Consider the following 24,317-nt stretch of genomic DNA (forward strand, 5'->3'; position numbering starts at 1 on the left):
AAAGTGTATTTTATATTTTAATTTTGGCACTGGAAAAGTGATATACAGAAGACTGAGATGTAATCATCAGTACAACTAAGACATTTTCATAACCATTGTGAGAAGCTGCAAACTACTGAATTGTTTCAGGGGTTTTTAAAAACTGAATTCCTGTTCAATGTCTTTTTTTTTTTTACTAACTGTAACTGTAAATTCAGTGAGTAGTAGTACTACTGAATAGGACAATTTACTGTCAAAAAGGATAATGAATAAAGACATATGAATGATTTGTATTATTGTAATTAAACCTTATGCAATTCAAAATATCAATTAAACCACATAAATTAGTCATTTTTTAATAAAAACTGTACTTTAATTGTAATGAAAATTCAAATATAACCAACAATATAATACTGAAAATACTCTGGCATTGAGAATCTGTAGACCTTTTAACTGCATTACAAGAAATGGACAGCACAGCCAACACTAAGCTAGTGCCAGAGGGTTATTACAGGATTTACTACAGCGAAGTGGGTGTACCTTTTTCTCTTTACGTTTTGTTTAACATATAAAGCTAAGTTAAGTTTTAAATTCCGTGACAGTTTTGCACACTGAGCGGATGGGAAAAAAAAAACAATACAATCACAGAAATACTATGAAACAAGGATTTACTGATGCCTGTTGCTGATAGAGGAAGGCGAGGTCTTCCAGAAGGAATACGTAAACATGTTGGTATCATTGTGCAGAGGTAGACAATAATCATCCAAACCAATAAACTGTCATTGGACATAATGGCTAAAAACAGTGAATGCTTCTTTAAACACTGCTACACTTGTCTTTAGAGGTTTACTTATACTAAGGAAAACTGAAATACCAGTAAACTGATGAAAAATACAAGGCCTAAAATGCTACCAAAAAAAAAAAAGAAGCAAAAATCTGGTACATAGGGCCAACATCACAAACTGTGATTGAATGGTGCTTTGTTATTTAAGAGCAAGGTATTAATGTACCTTAGTCTGACTTCAAAAGGTGCCCAGTTTCTTGTCATAAAAGCACGGAGGCCTTTGTGTCAGTGTGTGCAAAAGTGCGGCTGGCTGTCAACAGCAAGCATAGAGCCAGCCTCCACTGTAGTTTAGGTGCCCCCATCACACATGGCTCTCAGTCAGTCTTGGAAACTGTCCCGATTTTTATATTAAAAAGCACAAAGGGAATTATTATTCATGGAAATAAATTATCACAGCCACTACAGCTGCATGGTGACAAAGTCGAGTGCAAGTGTGCAGAAGCCTAAAGTTTAACAAAAAGTGGCCGAATAAACATCAAGGGACCTGTACTGTACTAGTGTTAAGTTGGGATATGAGTTGTGTACAGACAGAAAAAGAGGAATCCTCTTCCTCAAAGAATGACTCCATGATCTGCTTGCAAAGTGACATAATGGTGTCAGGTAACTGTTAATGATACCTTTAAAGACTGATCATTGCAAAAGTGCTGTATCAAATGTAATTACTGTTGTTTTTGTTTTGGCTTCCTGTTTGATTTCTTGAGCATGAATATCAACACAATGTAAGCTATGGATGTATATTAACAGATAATCTAGTCAAGATAAGCACTTTAGATAAAAAACAAAATTCAAGTATAATATACATGTAACATACAAGTGTGCACCGGGTCAAACATATTACACCAAAAACCAAGAAGCAGCCACTATAGCTAGACAGTGTAACAATTAAACAGGAAATGTTTCTTTATATTTAAAATAATTACTTTATCCAGAACGATTGTGGTTCTCGCAATATTAACCTAACTATGAACGGTATTTTGAGATAACATTCTATTGCCAGACAGTCATTGAGAAATGGGATCTTCTGCTAACTGCAAGTGCACCTTACATGAATCTGCCCGAGAGGTCTGATACACATGTAGTCCTTGGACCTCAGTCTTTATTTCCATACTGAGACAATATGAAAAGATGTAAGCTCAAAAAGCTCATGTCAGCGTGTGGTCATTAAGGTCCAGATTGAGTCTGACTGCATTGCGCTTTTGTCCTGAACTCTGAGCATGAAATTTTAGCAGGTATTAGAATTATTCAGTTCCTACATAACACAGCCTTCATTAGTTTCAGGTACTGCGGGAAACCATAATTTTGTGTAAGTAGTCAAAACTGTTTTAAAAAGTGGAACAAAAAAATAACACTCGCTTAAAATCAGTACTCAGCATTAATGACACAGGACACTGTAGTTAGACTGAATATGGGCCTGAGTGTGCACTTAGCATAGAAAGCTATGACGAATGGTTCTCGTAGAGTGAGATATAATGGGTGTTTTAATATTAGGTGAAGAGGCTGACTAAATTCTATATTTTCACGTGGAAATAATTATAAAGTTTGTGTGCATTAAATGTTATTAACGAATTCTAAGGGGCAAGGGTATTTGTGATAAAAAAGCAGTGAAAGTAAGAAAAAAGTGGTTTCAAACACTTACCAAATTGATTAACACTGCACCTGGGTTCATAGAAAACACTTAACAGAAGTGAACACCAGATAACACTCTCAGTATTCCCTCAACAAATCTGGAAGTATACCAACATGTTTCGTCTAAAATATCTAAGCTGCTATCATTTGTGGAGCTCCACATTTCTGAAAGCAAAATAATTTTAAAAAAGAGAGGGAGGTTACGGAAACGCTTGGCATCTAGAGGTTGAGGGTTTCCTTGGACCACCTTGGTTTGCTCTTCTCACACGGTGTATGTCAGTTTTTGCTCTTGCGTTTTCATGCATTTTGATCCTCAATGTCAGTATTACTTCCGAACAGGGCGACTAGCTGCTCTTCGTAATTTGCAATGTTCCTCTTCATAATGTCCATACAGGGACCCAACAATCTCTCAAAGGCCTGGATGTCCATTACTGTCAAACAGGAGAGAAGAGGGGAAAGCACTAGCACACATAGCCCCAGGGACAAGGACAGAGAAGGCACTCTCTATTAGGCACCTAAATAAGTCAACTCTGAGATCTGAGATTTCCACATACAGCTTTTGTTGATTCTGTTGCCTGTCCTAGAAGGATAAAGTATATCAAACAGTGTATCTTCCTTTTTAATGTATCCCGAGACTTAAGTAATGTATTTCATTTACAGATGTCATTTCAGTTTAACAACACAATGCATGCTGGCTTCCAAGGGTCAGGGTCAGCTAGGTTCCAAGCAGTACAGTCAGAAAAAGGAAGTGGAGGGAAAAAGATGGAGGTACCTAAGCATTTTACATCTCCGACAGCATACGCTGAAGCAGCTCGGGGCTTGTTAGTGACCAGAGCGAGCTCTCCAAAATACTGCCCCCTGGTGCAGACAGCGATGTCCACCTCTCCATTCTCCAGGTCCTTCTTTGTCTGGGGGGAGAGAACACAGAGCCTGTTCAAAGGCCTCAGCTCTGTCACAACCAGCCAAACCAAACCCCAAATGTAATCCTGTACAGCACAATATTAGGTTGAAGTTAACAGTCTGCCAAATACGAATAACTCCACGCGTCAGAACCTTAAACTACACTCAGCTGCACATATTGTCATTACCAGTGAGGGGTCACTTCCAAATTATGAAATTTTTCAGAATTTCATTTCCATGACGTAACTGTAGCTGCATCATCAAGCAGGAAGTCTCTTACCCCAAATATCCAATCTTAATCATGCATCTATAAAACCTACCTAACCTAACTTTCCCTCTTGTGATCTCCAGTATAGCCTTCAGCTCTACCACAACACTACACAGCACCAGCAAATCCAGCATTGCCATACCACGTTAAGTGAACAGATTTCAGAAGGAACTGGCTGTTTAGACTCACCTTGTTCCTCTTCATGGTGATTCTAACTTGCCCAGATTCCACAATGTAGAAACAATCAGCCATATCTCCCTGCACAGAACACGTGAACAAATATCATACATTCTGAAAAATAAACCCGTGGATCGTAATACTGTATGAAAGTGTACAGTGAAGCTACGGTCTAATAACACAGCCCTGGCAGTGAAAACGTGCAGACACGCACTGCTGTACAGCAATAAAGGAGTCATTAGACAGTGCAACTGGTCACCTGAGCAATAATCTGTTCCCCATCGCTGTAAACTTTCGAGGATAACACGTCCACAACCTTCATTCTTTCAGAGGGCTACAGTGGGGAAAAGGAAAACGCATCAATCAGGGGTAAGGAGCAGGGATCGTAACTGAAAGGTTACTGGTTTGATTTCCTACCAGGGCACTGCTGTTGTGCTGTACCCTTGAGCAAGGTACTTAACCCACAAATGCCTCAATGAATACCCAGCTATATAAAGGGATAACATGTAAAAACTATAACCTATGTAAGTTTCTCTGGTAAATGCTAAATGCCAATAATGTAATGTAACATGTGTAAAAGAGAAGGCAGCACTAACTTCAAGGGACGTGAGCAGTGGTAGTGTCTCTATGAATGCCTCGTACATCTTCCTCTTCTTGGCATTGTTCTTCACTATGATTCTCCTGAAAGTCAGTCGGTCCTGTCATAAACAGTAAAAGCAGTTTGTCTTGTGTATGAAACAGAAAAGGCAAGAAGGGATTGCTGATTAAATCCTTACACTGAGGGGGAAAACAACACAGAAATCTCAGTGCCAGTAAGGTACTCTTTTGAAAATGATCTGGCGAATTAATGGCATAAAAACAAAAATGTGCTTTGTCAGTATATTTTTCTTTTCACTGTATGTCCAGCAGAGGGAGCTGTAGTCCAAGATTACATTCTCTCGTGGGGCTGCTCAGATTCAGACGTCTTCCCCTATTCAACAAGCATTTCCCCCATGTTAAAGTGAAATCTTTGCTGTGTAGACACAACCAGAGCATTTTGGGAGAGGGTGAAGGCTCACCAGACACCACAGAGCACCAGGTGAGGTAGCAATGATGGTGGCCGCCCTCGGGGTATTGTACATCAAAGCCAGCTCCCCGAAGCTCCCACGGTTGTCGTAGGAACCCACAGAGCGCTCAGCACCATCGACCTTCATGAAGATATCGAACGTCCCTCTGTAATGGAGATTAACAAATATGCTGATGCACTGTCAAAGAGAATGGCTGAACCTGTAGTAAGACAGTGCCTCTTAAGCAGTTGGTGGCGTGTGTTGGTGGGATTTCACCAGGTGTAAATGAGGTTAAAGGGGGCTGAATGTTTTGGATATCTGAAGCTAAATGAACAGTGAACAGAGTCTCCCAGTAACCATCCCATCAACCCTCTGATATGCAGACACCTTGTACATTTGTGAGTCTTACTCTCTGCCGCTTACTGGCTTGTATAATGTGACCTGACTAACCCCTACTCTTTCATAACCTCAGACAGACAGTTCACTGCCATGGGACACAGAAACACCCACATCTATGACTCAGAAAAAAGCCAACAGTGAAGAACTGAGATCAGTCAAAGAAAACCTGTGCTGTACATGTCTGTAATATGAGACATAGCAACCAGGACAATTTAAGGGATTTAACTCCATTTAAATACTGTGCTAATTTTGGAAATTACGCAGAACTCTTTGGATTTAACATGATGTCATGCACACTTATGCTGAGATTTTTAAAGCCCTGCATAAATGTGGGAAGGTGGTGTATTTTGGACAGGAGGTGCTGTGTATTAATGGGATTTCACTGCACCTGTTAATCAGGGCTGAATGTTTCACATCTCAGAGGCTCTGTTCTTTACTCATCAAGCATCAAAGTAATTATCCCATTGATTTTCTGACCATCTGTTCTGCAGTTGGTTTTGTAAATTTGCAAATGTTTTTTTTTTTTTTAAAAAAAAAAAAAAAAAAACCTTTCAACCTATGACTTCAATAGTCCTGTGCCCAACGTCAGAGGCCCAACTCAGAGGAGATGGAGCTTTTGAAGGTCATAGTGAGGCCACAATTAGAGACTATTAGAGTATTAACCCTTGTCTGGGACCTCACTCATGCCCCTGAACTAAACAGGGGATATGAGTGCAGTAATAATGTTATCACCATTTTTCATCAGCCAAGTCAGCTTTTTAGTTAAGGCAAGAGAAGAAGATTGAAAATTAAGGAATGGAACCCACAAATCCATCCAATTCATCTTGTCTGTATCTGACAGCAGAGGAATAAAAACCTTTTCATGGTTTTTGGCTGGTTGCAGTTGCAGTTGGTTCATATCTTCCTGCATCAGGGCAACCATTCAAGCCAAAACTGCTCTGCAAAAATTCCATGTTAGCATCATGGAAACCAGTCCACGAAAATGAGAACAGAACCAAATGCTGATAACGGACTTTGCTGACTGACTCTGACCTTGTGTACTTAACCAGAGTATGCATGTAACTGCAGTCAATGGGACTGAAATAGCACCTGTTGCATACAATGGAATTACACAACGGCTGCAGTTGTCTAACACGCTTTTACAAGGAATTGGCTGTAACAGTGAAATCACTGCCCTCGAGGACTGAGACCAAACGATCTGCGCTGCGATTCCGAGGGTTGAACCTTTCGATAACGTAGAAGTTATCCCCATCGTCGTCCTGGTCGATGATGTGCTCCCCGGGCTCCACGAGCTTCTCGAACATGGCATCCAGCACCTGAGACATCTGCTCCTGTGAAGAGAGATGCGAGAGCCCCTCCCGGTCACACACTAACATTCACAAGCAGCTGCATCAGGCTGTGTTTCACCCAGGGGTAACACAGCGCTCTAATGGCTACATTGATCTGCTTGATTTTAGTGTCTATGGTTGAGTCTATCCGGGGGGAGGGGCATACAGGGCCCCCATTTTCACATTTCTGCTATGGGGTCTGAAGCTCTTTAATACACAGCATCAAAAGGTTGCTCTCCCCAATGCAGATGAAAAAATGAGGGAAAAAAAAACTCCTGAAGTGTGGCCTACGTGAAAAAATCTGTTCCCCTGTATTCCACATGGCCACACAATAATCTGACACTGAAATGTGGATGTGAACAGTAATCGAACCCCTGAAATTTGCAAACCCTACATAATGAAAGGATACAGCTGTTGATTTCTTGCTACCCACAAGGACAGCACATGACATCATCACATTAATAAGTTTCCCTTTTAACTGTTTTTTTGCCATGCAATGGTTAAGCCTTTAATTAAATATTTATTTGGTTAAAGGGGTCCCACACAATGGTGTTTGAGACCAAAAAAATGGCTTCCATCTCCAGTGCCCACCTATCAGTGTCATATGTCAAGGTGTAAGGTTAAACTGCATGCACTGTAATAGCAGATTCATCTTACCTGGTCTAAGTTTTTACAAAGAAGAATATCTTTGCAAGCCTCCTGTAGTCTGTGTCTCTGCTCATCTGTTTTTGGATGAGTAATCTGAAAAATAAATTGAGGGTATAAACAGTACACATTTGCAATACCTGCTGTTACCGTCATGGATTTCATTAAAATGGATGTCTCAGCATAACCTACATGCACCAGTTGACATATACGTGATTAACAGTTAAAAGGCAGCGAAGCCCACATAACAGCACTGTGCTTTTGAGGCTGGCACATAAACTATTCATTTGCAAGTTAGAAATCAGTACATACATCACTGCTGTTACCAATTAGACGTCCACTGACACATCACTGCAGAAGTAGTTACTGCAGCACTGTGACCTCATGACATCAGGACAGTTATAGACCAGTACTGCCACCTCATGACATCAGTACAGTTATAGACAAGTACTGTGAGCTCATAGCATCAGTGCAGTGCAGTTATCCAGCGCTGTGACCTCACCCTGGGCTCTTTGTCTTCCTCGTCATCATCCGGATTGAACGCTTCAGCACACACTGCAAAACAGCCACAAAGCAAATAAATTTCATCCACACAGCAAGGCCTATATTCATACATTCAACCAATCGGCTGTGAGGGGAGTTCATCTGGGGAAGCACCTGCTAGGTTCTGAAAAGAGAACACCGGAAAGAAGACTGGAGTCCCACAGAGTCAAGAGTGGGGCTGAGATTGATGGACAACTAGTAAGATGCCACCTCCCTCAAATGTGAGGCAGGGACTCCACATATTTTCTATCTGGAAAGCACAAGTCACTATGAAACAAGGTACTACAGATGGTAGACTTAAAATTGAGCCTGGAGTGATTTTTCACTCAAGGTCAGTATCTCACTTTTGGTTGACTTTTGCCCGCTCTCAATTTTGAGGGTGAATTACTTCTTGTAATAAATGACGACAATTTCTGAGCTCAGCATTTCCAAAAACACCCAGGTATTTTTTTTTTTTTTTTTTTGCAAAATGTGGGACAGACAGGCTACAAATCTTGTATGCTTACCATGGAATGATCCTGCTACTAGCTGGATTAGTAACTCTGATAGTATTAGTGCTTCTCAGTGGTTATTTCACACCAGACCCAACCAGCTCTGAGTCCAGGGCAATCCATTCATCTAAAATTTGGAACATATTTACACTTACTATGAAATATAATCTACATCGTGCACCTGGATTTTTACTGGCTAAGTCTCCTTTCTGCCATGTCTGTGTGCATAGAGTCTCCAAGGTTTAAAACATTTGCAATTCTTTAATTTCATGTGGATTTCCCCTGGGGCTTTTCCATAAAATAGCACAAAACAATCTGGAGTGACTGCATTTAGGATAAAGGGAGACAATGTAGATTTACAAGCTTATTCTTCAATGGATTTTTCTTAATCAATAACTATAGAAGAAATGGCCAGTTCTGACATGACCTCAAAGTGTCAATGAAACAGAGATACCTTGGGTAAAGGAGTGGGAATTAAAGCTTTAATATAGTTAAGCGGATACCAAATACTGAGACATAGCCCCCTGGTGCACACCCTTTCACAGGCATCAGTAAGGTTTACATGTGTCCAAAATAAAAGGATAAATTGGGTCTGGCTTCTTCCAGTAAAGTTGAACAAGGCTCCAAGCTGAAAGACATCACTACAAGTTCATGAAGACCTATCAATGTCTGAATTTTTAAACAGATCACAGTGTTCTTCGACAGCTAAAAGCCCCGGTGTTCTGTTCTGTTTGTGGATGACATGCGATACCACCTCCTTCATCGGGGTGTGCATCACAGCCGCGTTAGAACAAAGTATTAAAAAAAAGGGGTTTTCTTTGAGTGAACGCATCAGAAAATAAGCCGTTTTTAATGAGGAAAAAAAGTGAGTGGGTTTGACAAAAAGCAGACAGGACAGAACAGGCACAGTTCATTCCAAACACGTCAGTGTGATTAAGAGAATTTACGAATGAGAGTGGGATGGGAGAAACTCCGGTGTAAAGGTCCTTCTCCCTGCTTTATGAACACATACCTACTTCCATTACCTCAGCTGGAACTATAGCCATATTTACAGTTCGCTTTAAAACTGTATTCGCGTGCTATTTCAAAAGTACTTCTTTGCTGTTTACTTAGCAGACATTTTCATTCGGAGTGGATATTTACCACAGCAATTCAGGTTAAGTCCCTTGCTGAAGGTTACAGTAGTAGCACCCCACCTTTTGGAACAGATCAACTTCCCAAATCATTTGGGATTAGCCCTAATCCATGATTTAATCACACACCTGGCTGGGCCACCTTGATCAAACGTATGATTAAGTCCTCTGTCCTGTCGTGAGGTTTCATAACACCGTGACAAAGGTAACACTTGATCTGTAATTCTCGTCCTCCACCTGTTGCACAGGTAAATGTCTCCAGACCAAGAGCTCTGTCTGGGGCCATATCCACTTAAATCTCCGTCTCTTTACCAGTCATCTCCCTCCCCACTCACTGCTGTAACTCACCCATGCTAACAGCTATCCGCTGGGCACCAACTGCAACCCACATACCCCTTTCCAAACAGCACGTACCTCAGCAATGCTCCCCCAAGCCTCCTCAGCACCTCCTCCCTTTCCTCCCCACAGCAAAAAGCCCGCTCACGTTCACCTCTCGACCTTTAGCGGTGGAATGAGCTGTTCAACATCCTCTACTACCTTCAGAAGGCCCATTTCTTCCTCTTCAGCTAATACAATACTCTTTCCCTGGCTTTGTGTCAACATTCTGGAGTTGGCAACTGAGGTTGTGTCAGCATTTTAATGCTAGGTGAGAGGGGTTAGGTCAGTATTTTAACGCTAGCCGAGTGGGCTTGTGTCAGTATTGTAAAGCAGGTGAGTGGGTCAGTATTATAGCTGACAAGTGGGATTCTGTCAAAATTTCAACAAAAACTGAGTAGTCAGTGCTTTCTGCTGTCTCCCACCACCTGGGATGCTTCAGGACCTGGGACTGCAATGGCCTCACAGACAGGCTGTGGTTCACCCTCCTCAGGGTCAAAGTGTTCTGTTGTAGTTTTGTTAAGTTTTGTTTTGTTAAGTTAGTTTTGATTGGTAGTTGATTGGTAGTTGATTGACTAAGTTGAAATTGTCCGTTTTTCTGTTTCCCTTAACCGCAGAGCTGGGAAACTAAATGGCCGCTGTCCAAACCCACGTCCGCGTCCGAGTTACGTCCTCATCCAATCACTACCTGGCACAATGGCCACCCCTGCCCCCCTGCCACATGAGAATTACAGAGAACCGGGACACGGCCCACAAAGCGACTACAGTGTGTCATAATCTGCTACAGCGCGGCGCAGAGAGTCGTGTTAATTATCTCTCTCCCAATATAGAATAATCTGATTATTGGGAAATTTAATTAACCAAATGTTGTCTTTTATAGCTAATGCTAAATAAAAAAAAAAGGCTATCGCAGCCTGGACACCTAAAACAGCTGGAAATGCACCGAAAAGGCCCGGCTACAGTGAGAAAGCTATTAATATCCACACATGTGATGACAGCAGCGGTGGAGCCTGGATCAATACCACCTCCCACATGAGAGATTAGGATTCTCAACATGGCCCGCAATAGGACGCTTCCTTTGATGTCATCTTGCGTCACTCGCTATGAACGCACATCCTGGGCTTTGCAAAAACTAAGCGCTTTTGTGGCATATTTCAGAGAGGATCAAACTGACGTTCATTATTTAATCACGAACAAAAGGTAAAAATCAAAGGGAGTAGAAAGGGGGGTAGGGTTTAAAAAAATATAGCAATAGTACCCGCAGTTAATTCTCTGTGGAAATGTACAGTGCTTTTAAAGGGGAACCAGCTATATTCTATAACAGAACATGTTACTGGTAGAAGGATGAAGTGTAAGTAAAAAAAGTAGCATTTTGATTAAAGGATTAAAGGGGGAAGGTACACACAATACAAAATACAGGTCTGCGAAATGGATAGATTCACACTGCTGAAAAACCTCTGATCTGGTCCCACCTGGAGGAGGAACATATATTCACAGATGTAGACCCTCACACAAAAACAGATGTGCACATGCATGCAAACAGACTCACACATACATATATACATACATACATACATACATACATACACACACACACACACACACACACAAACTTGCTGCTTCCCCAGTTCCAGTAAAACATCTTGCCTTACCTCTCCCTAGCCTTTTACTACCCTGCCCATCACTAGCATTGTCCTACATTCTTACACAGGCCATCATCCCTCACACGGCACAACTACAGTGCACTACATATCCCACCCATTGTTATATACTAAAAATATATTCTTATATACTATCCTGTATCCATGGTCGCAGCAGTGTTGCACAGCAGTAAGCAGCAGGGCTTAAAAGGTTGCTGGGTTGATTCCTCACTGGGGTACTGCTGTTGTACCCTTGGGCAAGGTACTTAAAACCCAGAATTGCCTCAGTAAATATTGAGCTGTATAAATGGATAATATGTAAAAACTGTAACGTACGCAAGTCATTCTGGACAAGAGTGTCTGCTAAATGACAATAATGTAATTTAATGGTCTAACACAATTGACTTTCCAAATCATAGAATAGCTGATATGCGTGACACAGCCAGGAACGGTCAACCTCAAGATCCTTGCACGCTATGCTTTGCTATTTCTGCCTGTAATGAATCCAGTCATTTCGGAAGGAGAGTCCTTAGCTTACGAAACTCAAGGAGATTGCCTGGAGTGCTGTGGTAAATCTGCAATGCAAAAAAGATGCTTTTTTTTTTCTTCTGGTATGAGAGAGGAAGTGAAACGTGAAAGCGCAGTTCTACCCCCACCCCATGCTGATGAGAGAGAGATCGTCATTGTCCCCAGCGGAGGACTGAGCTCATGTTTTCATTGTGAAATGCCTGGAATTCTCTTTTATTTTCATGAGACATTTTCACCTGATGAATCCTCCATCTAAGGATCATGGGAAAAGGCAAAGTAAGACAAGCATAGCCAGAACGATTTTTCAAAACTCTGCAAAAACAAAGCCCTTGTGTCTCGGAGACCACTGTGACCTGCAAATGGGGCTACAACAAGGCTAATTTTAAACGGACTTACCTGAAGCTCTTCTTACGAATCTGTTGATCACCGGGGCTGTAAAGGACAAGAAAAGAAGTTTTGATCACAATCAACTCCCATTTGGAGCACAGGTTATAATAACCATAAGTAATTGAGAGGTGTCATACATCAGCCAGATGAAGCAAGTCCCTTTTAAAACCCAAAGATTCTGAAGCATTGATAGCCAAACCTACTCTTGGAGAGCAAAGTTCCAGACAACTTTAGGGACATATTTAAAAAACAGCAAGGGGGAGCAACCCTGTATGAAATCCACACCCAAAGTCTATCTTTTAGGTCCCTGATGAAAAAAAAAAGCACTCTGCTGTGTACAGAACCGAGTACAGATGGGAGAGAGAGATGAATGCCAAAATGGGTGGAACTATAATGAGTTCACAGGGATTCACCAACTTGAATGAATCACAGTGTTTTGCTATGATGAGAAAAGACTTTGTCTGAGTGGCTAGCTCCACTAATTACAGCGTTCATGCAGATTCACTCTCCCATCACTAAAGTGAGTACAAGGAAGCATATCCTTTGACCATTGTTGCCTGTCTATAAGTATGTCTGTCTTCGATATACATGCATTGTAACATGTTATGCCAATCCATTATAAACATTATAAACCTCATGAGTCCTACAAGAGTAAGACACTGCATTTTTACAATTTCTGCCCTGTGTCAAACAGTCTATACAAAGCAGTCTAGGCCTTTCCACTGTGTGTATTATGTCCATGCATGTTAGTTAGCAACCGTTTGGCAGCTGGTACAAAAGTAATTCAGGCTTCTCATGTAAGTAATCTCATCATATGTCACATGTCTGTACGGCTGATCACAACATACAGTGATTCATCCATCATAAGCATATCCATTAGCACACTGTTAAAACGTAAAATAAAACAAGAATGATACCAAATTCCAGGAACGTCCATCAAAATCTGTGAATATGCATCGACCAAACAGTGATGTTTTCGGCATTAATTTTAAAACATGATTTCATTAATTTCATGACAATACTGAGAGAGGGAGTTTACCGAGAACACCTTTATTTGATAAAGCTTCCTAAATCTGGGGACACATGATCATGCTATGCTGCTCTCATGTAATATCACCAAAGCTCCTCAAACATATTTTTATATCAATACTAGGTCAATCAATGTGCTTTTCCACAAGTGTACACAATATAACGATCACTCTATGTCACATAGGCTATGCAATTGTCTTTCACGGTGCAGAAATGTGTTTCGTTTTTTTTTGTTTTTTTTGGAGGAGGGTGGCACTAAACCACACAACATTCAAACACGTGTGAAATGCTCTGGTGTCCTTTGAAGCTCATGACGTTCTCTGAATAAAATCTAAATTAAAAAAAAAAAACGAAAAGCATCCTCCAGGGCAATAAATGCACTTAGCTCTGGAACAAAGGCTGCTAATGAAAAATACATGAGTCTGGGGCCCGTCTCCGAAACGCCAGGCCCGGCCAGCCGTCACCACGGCTGCTCACAGCCTCCTTTATTCTGGGTTTCTATCTGAATCGGCTTTCCCAAATCAGGTTTACCGTATTAAAAAAATCAAACAAACAAAGCAAAAAGTAGTAAATGAGAAAGTCCCAACAGTGTTACTTTTTTTTAAATCCAGTTGTCTTTCCAGTAAGTACTGCTATTGTCTGCTATGGTGTAAAGGTAACAAAGAAAGACTTTACAAATACCTTGGTTTTTATACTGCCTTGATTCATTCACTTTAGCTTCATTTCGCTTATGCTATGTGAAAGATCTGTAATTATCTGCAATTAACACTTATTAAAGGCAGTTCAGGTTAAGAACCTTGTGAATACTGAACCAAGACAGGGCATTCTGGTTATAAGTCACTCTGGTTAGTGGCCCAATCCCTTAACCTGCACTTCAATTCATGTTGGCAAAAGGCTAAACACATGGACAAAAGTCTGGCCTAAACAAAGGCTTATACTCTACAAAGTGGTTCCAGACCCAATCAGCTGTAATTGTGTCTATACTGTTCTCGACGTGAAGCTGTGATGTGGTTGTGATGTATGTGGAACACAAGGCTGAAATGGATCTCCTCCCATAGGCAGAGACCTTAGTTGTCTTGCTTTCACTAGACTTGACTAGAATGGTCTCCGATCCGAGCGTGCACACTTATGGTACATGCGCACTAGAAGACGAGCCAGCGGCCGATGTCATTCTTTTCTATGACAGTACGAAACACGTCTGCCGTGCCGTCCACACACCGATCCCGGGGAGCATGGGCGTGGGCGTACCAGCACAAAAACTGACTTCGGTTCCCATTTTCTGCAGATGCACGGAGTGACACAAACACCATAAACCAATCATGCAAATGTGAGGGTAGGACACAACAGTATTAAAACTGCCCTCCTAAATGTCACTCAAAAAAACTCCTCATACGTATACAGTGTACATCTAATTCCGGCATTAAGCTGCCTACTGCGGCTCCCTTCCGAAAGGATTTACCCTCAAACATCCCACATCCCAGGGTCTGCAGAAGTCCACGTTTTCTTCTGGATTAAATAACTCGGATGAGTCTGAATACGCGACTGTCCTGCTGAAACTCATCAGTTATGCATACCATCTTTTTAGTATGTCGTCAGCTGCACGATTCTGACCAGGCATCCTGTGCTTAGAAGTATTCTAAACATTTGACTACAGTTTCACCTGGAGGGCTTCTAGGCCAAGTACTTTAGAGATTTTGGAAATTCTAGGTATATTAGACTAATACACAACCATGACTAATATACAGTGCCCTCCATTTTAATTCATAATCTTAATCAAATGCACTGAAAAACATGCTATAAAAGACAAATGTCTATATAATGGATGATTCTTTCTGCTTAAAAATGTTTTAAAATGTTCAAAATGTTATACTTTAATCAAACAGCAGTGCACAGTGCAAAGTCAGTCTGTTCAAAAACCATGGATTGTTTTCTAGATAAAGCAAGGGTCACATTTATTCTCATCCCTGTAATTATTATTTTGTAAATCCTCTCCTGGCACAGATTACATAGAGACAGATGCTCTATCTATTCCAGTGTTTTTTGAGGTTCAGCCACTTTTGAGTGGGATTTCTGACCATTCCCCTACGCGGATCGTTCGGTTGTTGTTGTTTGTGAACTGCAATGTTTGACTGGATTGAGTTCTACAGATTGAGACAATCAGGGAACATTCATTTTGTGCTCAGTTAACAATTCCTTTGCAGATTTGGATGAATACTGTGGATCACTAGCATGATGGAATGTACATATTCCGTGAGGTTTGAACTTCCTGGGAGAAAGAACCAGGTTTTTGGCAAAATGTCCTGGTACACTTTGGAGTTCACCTTCACAAGGGGTTCAGGACTAATAAGTGCAGAACCGCCCCATACCATATTTCGCATTGGGCATGGGTTCTTTCCCAACATAAACATCACTTTTTTGGCAACCATAGAGCTGAATCACATCCTAAAAGCTCAGTTTTCATTTCTTCTGACCTTCAGGTACACTGAACTGAAACTGCCATTCAGAAGCAGTCTAGAAATTCAAGTTACCTTTTTGTGGCTTGCCTTCAAAGAGGCTTCTTCTTCCATGCGACCTGGCCATGAATACTTCATTCATGCATGCAGCTTTGAATGATTCTTTCTGACCCTTCGTAACCCAAAGATGCCAGTTTGTTTTGGAGATCTCCATCATTTGTCTTTGGATTTACAATTGCCTTCTGAGCCAAGGTTCTCACAGGCCACAGTGACAAAACAGAGTAGCCACAATAATAGCAGCCTTGAATTTCTTAATAGACAATGCAGTAGAAAGTGGTTGATTCAGCTTTTTGGGAATTCCTTCATTGCCATATTCCAACTTGTGGAGATCAATGGCCATTTACCTTCAGTCTTCCAAGAACTCTCTGACCTAAACCATGGTAACATATACCACTGATTATGTACTTCCATACCACAGAGAATCAGGAAGACTTTGGACATCTCCATATAGTTCCAGAAGCCTCCAGCAAGCACAATGTTGGTGTATATTTGTTCTATTGGATGTTGTTTTAAAAATGACTTAAAGGTGTGAATAAAGTGATCATCATGTTTTCTGGGCTAAACCCAATTATTTGTGAACATTTAGCTCTGTGTAGCACTTTCAAAGGTAATTTATAACATAGTTTTTTTCTTATACATGTTTTTGTTTCTACTTATTCCAGTATGAGTAAATATGGATGACACTGTAGTAATTACAGACTCCTCATAAAACTGGGAAACATGTCCTGTTGAGCACAGGCTTTATATCTACAAACAACATGGCATTTTCTCTTATCTTATTTTGTTTTGCAGTCAGGCCTACACAGCTCTCCCTTCATGACTGAGGAAGGTTTTCATAAAATAAAGCTTCCATTTAGGTCACATCCACCTTTTCCAAACAACAGCGATGCAAAGGTGTCTGATTCCTTCAATTAAAAGACTCATATTTAATCTAACCATTCTGCACGTTGTCCTTTCTAATGTACAGTAATACTTTCCCAGCTCCAATGTAAAATGCTCTCACCATGATTTCTACATTTACTTAATCTAAACAATGCAACTGTAAAACAAAAACATTTCAACTGATTGCTTCACTCATGGACTTTAATTTAAGTCTTATAGCAATCCACTGTTGCTGTGCCCTTTTCAGTTGTCTTCCTGACATTCTAAAAAATGCACATAACACAGATTTCTTAATATTTACAGGGGCTGAAGGACCACACTTCAGCTTGGCTGTAGTGGCTGATGACGACATTGTTATCCTTACTTGAGCAAATGACAGTGACTCCACTGTGTTAGTAGAGCTTGAACGGCAGCTCAGTTTCAGATTGGGATCCCACTGCACATGACATGGCCTAAAGGTCTTAATTCCTATTCTGGTCACAGGAAAAAGAAAAAAAAAAAAAAAACAGTGTGGCTGCAGTCCTAGTGTAGTGCTTGATGAGCTGGACTTATAGGTTCGTAATCATAAGGTTGCATCAGTACATATCGAACTGCTTCCATGGACATCCTGCTGCATAAATTGATAGCATATCAAAAATGGAAGCACTGTACTGATGTACTAATGTCCTAAACTAAAAATAAAACAATAATGATAAAATAAGGGGTGCTACCTTGTTACCTGTGACCCCATTATAAAACCCCATATGTGAGTATATAAGGATGTCTGTGCATATTCGATGTCTCTGTGTGAATGTAAAAAGAGGGATATTAAGACCAGCAGAACGAACAGAATCTCCACTGCAAGGTCTTGAAGGGGGGGGGGGGGGGGTTATGGGGCGGCATCACACTCTTTCTTAGCAGGTTTCTTTACCCACTGCAGGCCAAATGCCACCCTGTCAAAAAAAAAACATCATGTGGAGGACTTGATTGGATATGAGTGCCAGAGGACAAAGTCAATGCCAACCACAAAATTTCACTTGTTGTGGCAGCAGGACTAGACAGACCCACAGCACACTCCGCAAAAGTATGCCTTCTAGAATTTCTTCACATGCAGTACTCCAATGAACGACTGAACCATGAAGTGATTACAATCTGGAATGTTACGATTCTAGCTACATCAGCTAGCAGTAGGCCTTTAGGCTATGCCATACTGTGGATCCATTTTTATCAATAAGATGTGTTCCAGCCACTGGCGTATTTTGCGTGCGTTTGGTTTACAGTGTTTCCATTCATCTCAGAGGCTCCAGCAGGCCTTTCAGTTACAGACACTGTAGCTACCGCCTTCTGGGCTCAGCTTCCTTCGCAAAGGCAGCATTGCCAGGGGCTGGCAAGACCATTCATGGGAAAGCTGCGCTGCGATGCGTTATCATTAAAGGAATTCTTACATGCAAAATTAGTTGCGTCGCCTAGGGGATGAAAAGAGTATTTGCACTTAATTTTACGAATTCGTTTATTTTTAGGAAGAAATCGCAATTTACTAGCTTAATTCTGCAAGCTTGCTAGTTAACTACAACTGGAATCATTTTCCCTTCCCTTTTCATTCACAGAAAAATGCGGAATCATGGCAGTTTGGAGGCTGGCAAGCTAAGCATTTTATTAACACTGCAAGGCACGTTTGCTCAAGAGCTCTACGGCATGATGCTGGCTAGCCACGGTCGACGGGCGCTAGCCTATTGCGGGTTTATATACAAACAATAATTAACGAGGCTAATCTGTTACCTACGAATTCCTCGTCGTCCTCCTCCTCGTCCTCCCCGTTTTCCGAGTCGATCTGCATGGCCTCTTCGATAAAGTTAACAGCTTTCCCAGATCTGACAGCCGAATTTTGGTCATTGCCAAAAGCGGCCCCTTGAGTCTGGCTCTCCTTCAGTTGAGTGAAGTACTGCAGGGCAAACTCCAGCAGATCGCGGGGCTGATTCCTCAACACTTCCACGGTAAAGCTCTGCAATAGCTCCGTCAGTCCTTCGGGTATTTCTATACTCATTCCTGTTGACAATCTCTGGAGAAATCAGAACAAAAGAGCTACAGTTCTTAATAAATTAACGTCGAGATGTATTCAGGGATGAGCTTCAAAGCTGTTAATTTGGGGGAGGAAGCGAATATTCTGGTGCAAAACGGATCAGATATATTCAGCGTCGCAACAGCCCTATGCCCATTCCCATGCACTCCTGAGCACCAGCCCTCCCGCTATCGACCTAGCTACTGAATGAATGAAAATGGCAGTAACAACTGTAGCGAGCTAGCTAGCTTGCATCTTTTGCTGCTGGCTCCAGGAAACCCACGCATGTGACCCAAGAAACCATGGTAACCGCCCATCCAGGGATTGCGTATGCGAACCGCTACAAAACTGCAGTGGCGAAGCGCAAGATACCCGTGTATGGTTTGACACAATGTGCCACATCTAATTTAATGCAGCGTTTATCTCTTTGTAATGAGCTCCCATTCAAGGCTACTGAGAGGCCCGTCGTTAAAAATCACAGTGATAATCTCCGGCACATGTCTAATTGAAATGATTGAGGACAAATTTGTGACGTTCATAGCGCCTACCAATCAACCAGCTAATTGTAGTATCTGTAAAATAAAGCAGGATGCGTGTTACAGTACTTGTTGTGGTGCATGAGCTTTTGATCTTTTTAGACAAAGCCTTTTGTAAATGAATTCGGACCTTTGAATTAAGAAGTAGCCTAGAATCTGTTCGTATTTAAGCACTAAGCCATCATAGTAGCAAATGGTGCTAAATTCATAGACTAAAAATTTAAATTCATTAGTACAACTGAGAAACGTACTTCCTGTTAGCGTGAGCTTACTGAACACGTTTGGCACCGCCTTATTTCCCTTGGAGATCCGTTTTAATTGAAATCTAAATACAGTAATTGACCCTCATAGAACTATATTAAGCAAAAAATCTAGGCTGAAATATGAATGTTTAGACAAAAGGCAAGCAAAAACCGTAATAGTCATTGAAGGGTAGCGTGTGATATGCTGTAGGCTAGTTTCCAACAAATTACCAGACTATACACTGTTATTTAAGGTGTCTCCGAACCGTGCTGATAATAAGTAATTCTAATTTCCTCGCAAATACATCTTACTTTGTCATAGCAATGCTGATTGTTTGGTTCAGATTCCTGTAAGCCGGGCACATAAGACTAGGATATAACTGAATAACTCATCTGTCTTCACAAATTGTAATGGCCTGGCATACTTGGTGATACCAGCTGTGGGGCCACTATTACAGGGCACAGTACACCACAGCATTGCATGGCATGAAAATGATTTACTTAAGGCAATTATGAAGAACTGAAAAAAAGACCTTTCCAAAAGCAACGCTTAGTCTGTAGAGAAAAGATAAATTTGGCTGGGGACCACATGTTGCCCTGAGAAAAGAAAGGGCAATAGAAAGCGAGATGCTGAAACCCTGTGATGTGGTTTGGGAAGCCAGTGAGGGATGGGAGCAGAATAGTACCACAATTGACAGAGGGTGAGAAGCAGAGAACTTTGCTCATCCAAAGGTCTGAGAGGTGACGAGTCACACAATCTCAGGATCTTTACAAGAAACAACTGAACTTGGGCCATTCTCTCTACAGCCAGGTTACACAGTTAGACATCTATAGACATCATTACTTGCACAGTAAGTCCCAGAGGACCTGCTCTAATGCAGTTCCCTTGCTGCCATTGCAGCACACATGAACACACACAGTCGGTGCACATTAACAAACAAAACCAAATTAATTAGTAATCGCGCTCAGTACTCGCTCCAAACAGGAATAATTGCTGCGGCTGTCGCAGCCTTCTGTAATTGAGCCGTGCGCGCGTAAGTGCTTCATCAGAACCAGCTGTGTGTGTGCGCATGCATGTCTGGTCTCCACATCTCATTCATGGGGTTTACCCATTCAGCTGAGCACACTGCAGAATGCCCTGTTAAAGGAGCTGAGCTTGCTCGCCAGCAAAAAATACTTTCCTATCAGTAGGTGATGTGCCTATTGTAAGCTGCCCTGGATATGAATATTGAATGTTTATTTGCTGAAGAGACACCCTCATCCAGGGCAACTTCCATTGATTTTATGCTGCCTATAACCCATTTACACAGTTGGATATTTACAGAAGCAATCATGACTATGTGGCTTGCTCCAGGGCACAGTAGCGGTGCTGTGCCAATATAATTTGCTACTAATAATTTTATATGATAAAGTGCCCCATCATATCAGCTCCTTGGAAACTTCGGTAACCGACATCATTGCTCATTCATATGTACACTCAGCAAAGGCGTGAAGGTGAGGAGGAGAGTGAGTGACAGAGGGTGGAGTCTGTCCAGCAGCTGGTGATTGACAACCCCCATGCAGATGCGCAGGAGCTGTGGTGGGGGCGGGGCTTACCGACAGGCACGCCCCAGCTCTGCACCAGTGCTGCTCCTGCCCCGGTAAGGTCTCCTTTCCAGCAGCCCTGACGCAGTCACATCCTGTTCTCTTTTCCGGCGTAGCCTCCCCCGCTCTGACCCACATCTGTCACTGTTCCTCTCATGGACGTGCTATCCCGCCAGGGCATCGAGCAGAAGGAAATGTCTAATGGAGCAGCCTTTAATGCAGGATGCCTTCTCCTCCACTCATTCTGCTCTAAAGGTGTGTTTAAAAGAGGTTGAATTAACATTTTCCATATGTGCACATAAAGCAATCCGCTACCACTTCAGCCAGGACTCTGTATCCAGTATTGCACAGGAAAGAAGTACTAAGGATTTCCTGTATATGACACTTGGTTTTTGTCTTATTAAATCTATAGCAATGTGGGTGCTTTGACCACCTATACTTCATACTGAGGGGGAAAACATAAGTCATTTTTTACCTCTCCATGTCTGTGTTCCTCGAAATGATTGAAAGAGAGCCGGCACTGGGGCACAGTGCGCAATGTGCGTGTGAATTAGCTCCAGAACAATCTTCATTTTCACTGGAGCCGACTTCCTCCTGGACACTGAATCACAGGGCGTGCTTTCTTCCGTTGACGTCTTTGTCTAGTGAAACACTGATACATGTTGTCTCTTCCAGTCTTTATTTCATTAAGAGGCATTCAAGATTGCAGATAAATAAAAACAAATGTCCAGTTTCACAAAAGGTTTAAAAAGAAAAAAAAAAAAGTTAATGCAATCACTTTCCAATCACTACCATGAAGTGAATACAATCAACAGGACATCATATTTCCTCAAAATTAATGGGTGAGCCATGCATCAACAATCCCAGGCCTTCCAGTCCCAGACAACATACATTTTCAAATCCCGTTAGCAACTTCAAATATGCCAGCAATTGACATTGGACGCAAAAAGCATTTCTTTTCAGGGCCCACTACCAAGACCTTAGTCTTGCTTACCAGCTATGTGACAGAGCCTAAACATATCCTACGAGAACCATTCTCATAAAATGTGACAATGCATACACAAAGCAAGCAATCAGAAGCAGCAAGTGCTAAAATAACTATTTTCTGATCCACTCACTTACTCAAAACTCGACTGTCTAGCCTTCATCCAGCAGAGGGCACTGTTTCAATTACGTAGTTATACAGCCTCTATATTAATTCATCCCATTTGCAATGTGTAAAATGAATTGTAACATGATACATACACTTGTGTCCACTGTATAAAACTTATAGGGGCACTGTTTATCTGTAATCACACTGTCCAAAATGTGGGAAGTATTCTTTTACTTAGCTCTTTGAGGCCAGAACAAATAAAACAGTCAGAAAGATGAACACTAGGCCAAATGCTGCTTCACTGCCCCCTGTTTGGTGGTGCACGAACTGGTTGAACTGTATGGTCCAATGATCTCAATCTAGCCCGGGAAGTGGTGCTTCATCTCACCCATAATGCAGTCGAATGTCTGCATGTTGTGGATGTACTCTTGTGCACCTCGGTGGACATCAGCATCAGGGAGAAAAGGACAATGCATGGGTAGGTATGGTTTCGCAGCATATAGACTATCTCACACACACACACACAGTCAGAGAGGGTCAGGAGAACCTGACATACCTTTACAAACATAGCATGCTATGCAATATTTGACACATAGTAAATAGTCATTTCTAAAGATATATTGCTTCATATTTTGTCAGAGTGTAGCACAGTATGACCTCTAATATCATCCAGGGTTATGTGAAGAATGTTTTATATTGATTACGTGACCAGGTAGTGGTAACAGTCAAAGGTCTTGGCTCTAGGGTACTCGACTACGCCACCTGGTGACTTACCTAAAAACCTCGCAAGGCAAAAGCTAAACTAAAATTACAGTAGGCAAAGCAGCAGTGGCAAATCTTCCTAAAGAGGTAACAAAACATTAGTCATGGTTTTGCATTCGCATAGCAATACCGAGTACAACACACATTGCCCCCAATTGCCGCGAGCTGCACACACGGGAAGAGGCAGCCCCTAGTTTAAATTTTACCTCTACGTGCCTTCCGGTTAACGTGAGCGAGACTGGTGCCTACTCGGCGTCTCCAACACAGACCTAAATTTAAAAACATTGCCGTTACACACAGGCATATTTAAAATACATGATCGATTGTTTGCAACATGGATTTTAATGAAGATACGGGTGCAACAGATTGAATAAAACGCAAATACCTTCAGTGAAGCACATACACACACCACAGGACGTGTTTGTAGAACCACGAATACCTGTTACCAAACAATTCAATTTTAGATACATGCTTGGGCACAGCAATGATCTGAAATTGATTGAAAACCAAACAGGGAGCACATACCTTTTCAGCATTGATAGGGTTACGCACCGGAAAGCAGTGAACCAAGGGACTCTAACTGCCGTACCTGAGGAAGCGGCCATATACATACACAAACAGGGACCTTGGCTAATTAGTGGTTAGCCACCCGAGTGCTACTAGGGGGGCGTGGCCAAGAAGGGAAAGAGCTACGGTGGCTGAGAGGCAAAAGGGTAACTCTGCCGGTCACAATTAGTTAATTGGATTTTCAAAAAAGCAATAGATCTTTAATAGTTGAAATTGGCCGCTTGTCCATACAACAATCTGTGCCATTTTATATGCAATTTGTACGAGGCGTCTTGATGCCCCTGAGAGAATCTTATACTCACTATCCTATGCAGCAATATCGTCTCATTCGCTTCCTTCTATCTCGGTGCAAATTATACTTTAATATGCACATTGCTTTTACCGCACATTCTAAAATATACATGAAACAATATGAGATCAGTATTGCATGATTTTTTTTACGTATGAAACGCATTCTGACCATAGTTTGTGTTGTTACATCAGCCAAAAGATACTGCACCAAAAATACTGCCAAGCATTCTATATAGGGTATATAATTAAAATAATCAATTATTTAAATGTGTTAATGAAAATTAAATAATACCTATATAATAATTATATTGTGCAGTTCTACTCTAATCTATAATAATAATGGAAATTTAAAACAACTGACGAATTTAAAGAGATTCAATATTTTTTGACTGGAGCTGAAATGTTTGCCCGCATGAATAAGTCTCCGTCTCACGAATGATGCTGTTAATCCACTTGCGGTACAGACAGCTT

General features: G+C 41.5%; 1 protein-coding gene and 1 long non-coding RNA gene across 2 annotated transcripts; both read right to left on the bottom strand.

The window, feature by feature from the left end:
* Positions 1-1,963: 1,963 nt before the first annotated feature.
* LOC118770292 (cAMP-dependent protein kinase type II-beta regulatory subunit-like) lies at positions 1,964-19,049 on the bottom strand. Its single transcript, XM_036517877.1, has 11 exons — positions 18,492-19,049; positions 12,319-12,354; positions 7,715-7,767; positions 7,225-7,308; positions 6,464-6,570; positions 4,853-5,006; positions 4,391-4,492; positions 4,054-4,128; positions 3,807-3,875; positions 3,222-3,357; positions 1,964-2,880 (listed from the first exon to the last, which is right to left on the bottom strand). The coding sequence occupies exons 1-11, from the start codon at positions 18,754-18,756 to the stop codon at positions 2,747-2,749; spliced, it is 1,215 nt and encodes a 404-aa protein (XP_036373770.1). The 5' UTR covers positions 18,757-19,049; the 3' UTR covers positions 1,964-2,746.
* Positions 19,050-22,418: 3,369 nt separating this feature from the next.
* On the bottom strand, positions 22,419-23,593 carry LOC118770610. Its single transcript, XR_005004562.1, has 3 exons — positions 23,514-23,593; positions 23,374-23,427; positions 22,419-23,257 (listed from the first exon to the last, which is right to left on the bottom strand). It is a non-coding gene; the product is annotated as an uncharacterized LOC118770610 (long non-coding RNA).
* Between the last annotated feature and the right edge of the window lie 724 nt (positions 23,594-24,317).

The sequence above is a fragment of the Megalops cyprinoides genome, chromosome 23 (genome assembly GCF_013368585.1).
Source record: "Megalops cyprinoides isolate fMegCyp1 chromosome 23, fMegCyp1.pri, whole genome shotgun sequence".
Classification (NCBI taxonomy): Eukaryota; Metazoa; Chordata; class Actinopteri; order Elopiformes; family Megalopidae; genus Megalops; species Megalops cyprinoides.

What these genes read in the sequence shown, in the direction of transcription:
- LOC118770292 (XM_036517877.1), bottom strand. Translation starts at nt 18,756, where the DNA reads ATGAGTATAGAAATACCCGAAGGACTGACGGAGCTATTGCAGAGCTTT. An exon ending in TTTGTAAAAACTTAGACCAG is followed by an intron (nt 6,571 to 7,224) that starts GTAAGATGAATC and finishes CTCTCTTCACAG; the next exon opens with GAGCAGATGTCTCAGGTGCT. An exon ending in GGGAACAGATTATTGCTCAG is followed by an intron (nt 3,876 to 4,053) that starts GTGACCAGTTGC and finishes TGTTCTGTGCAG; the next exon opens with GGAGATATGGCTGATTGTTT.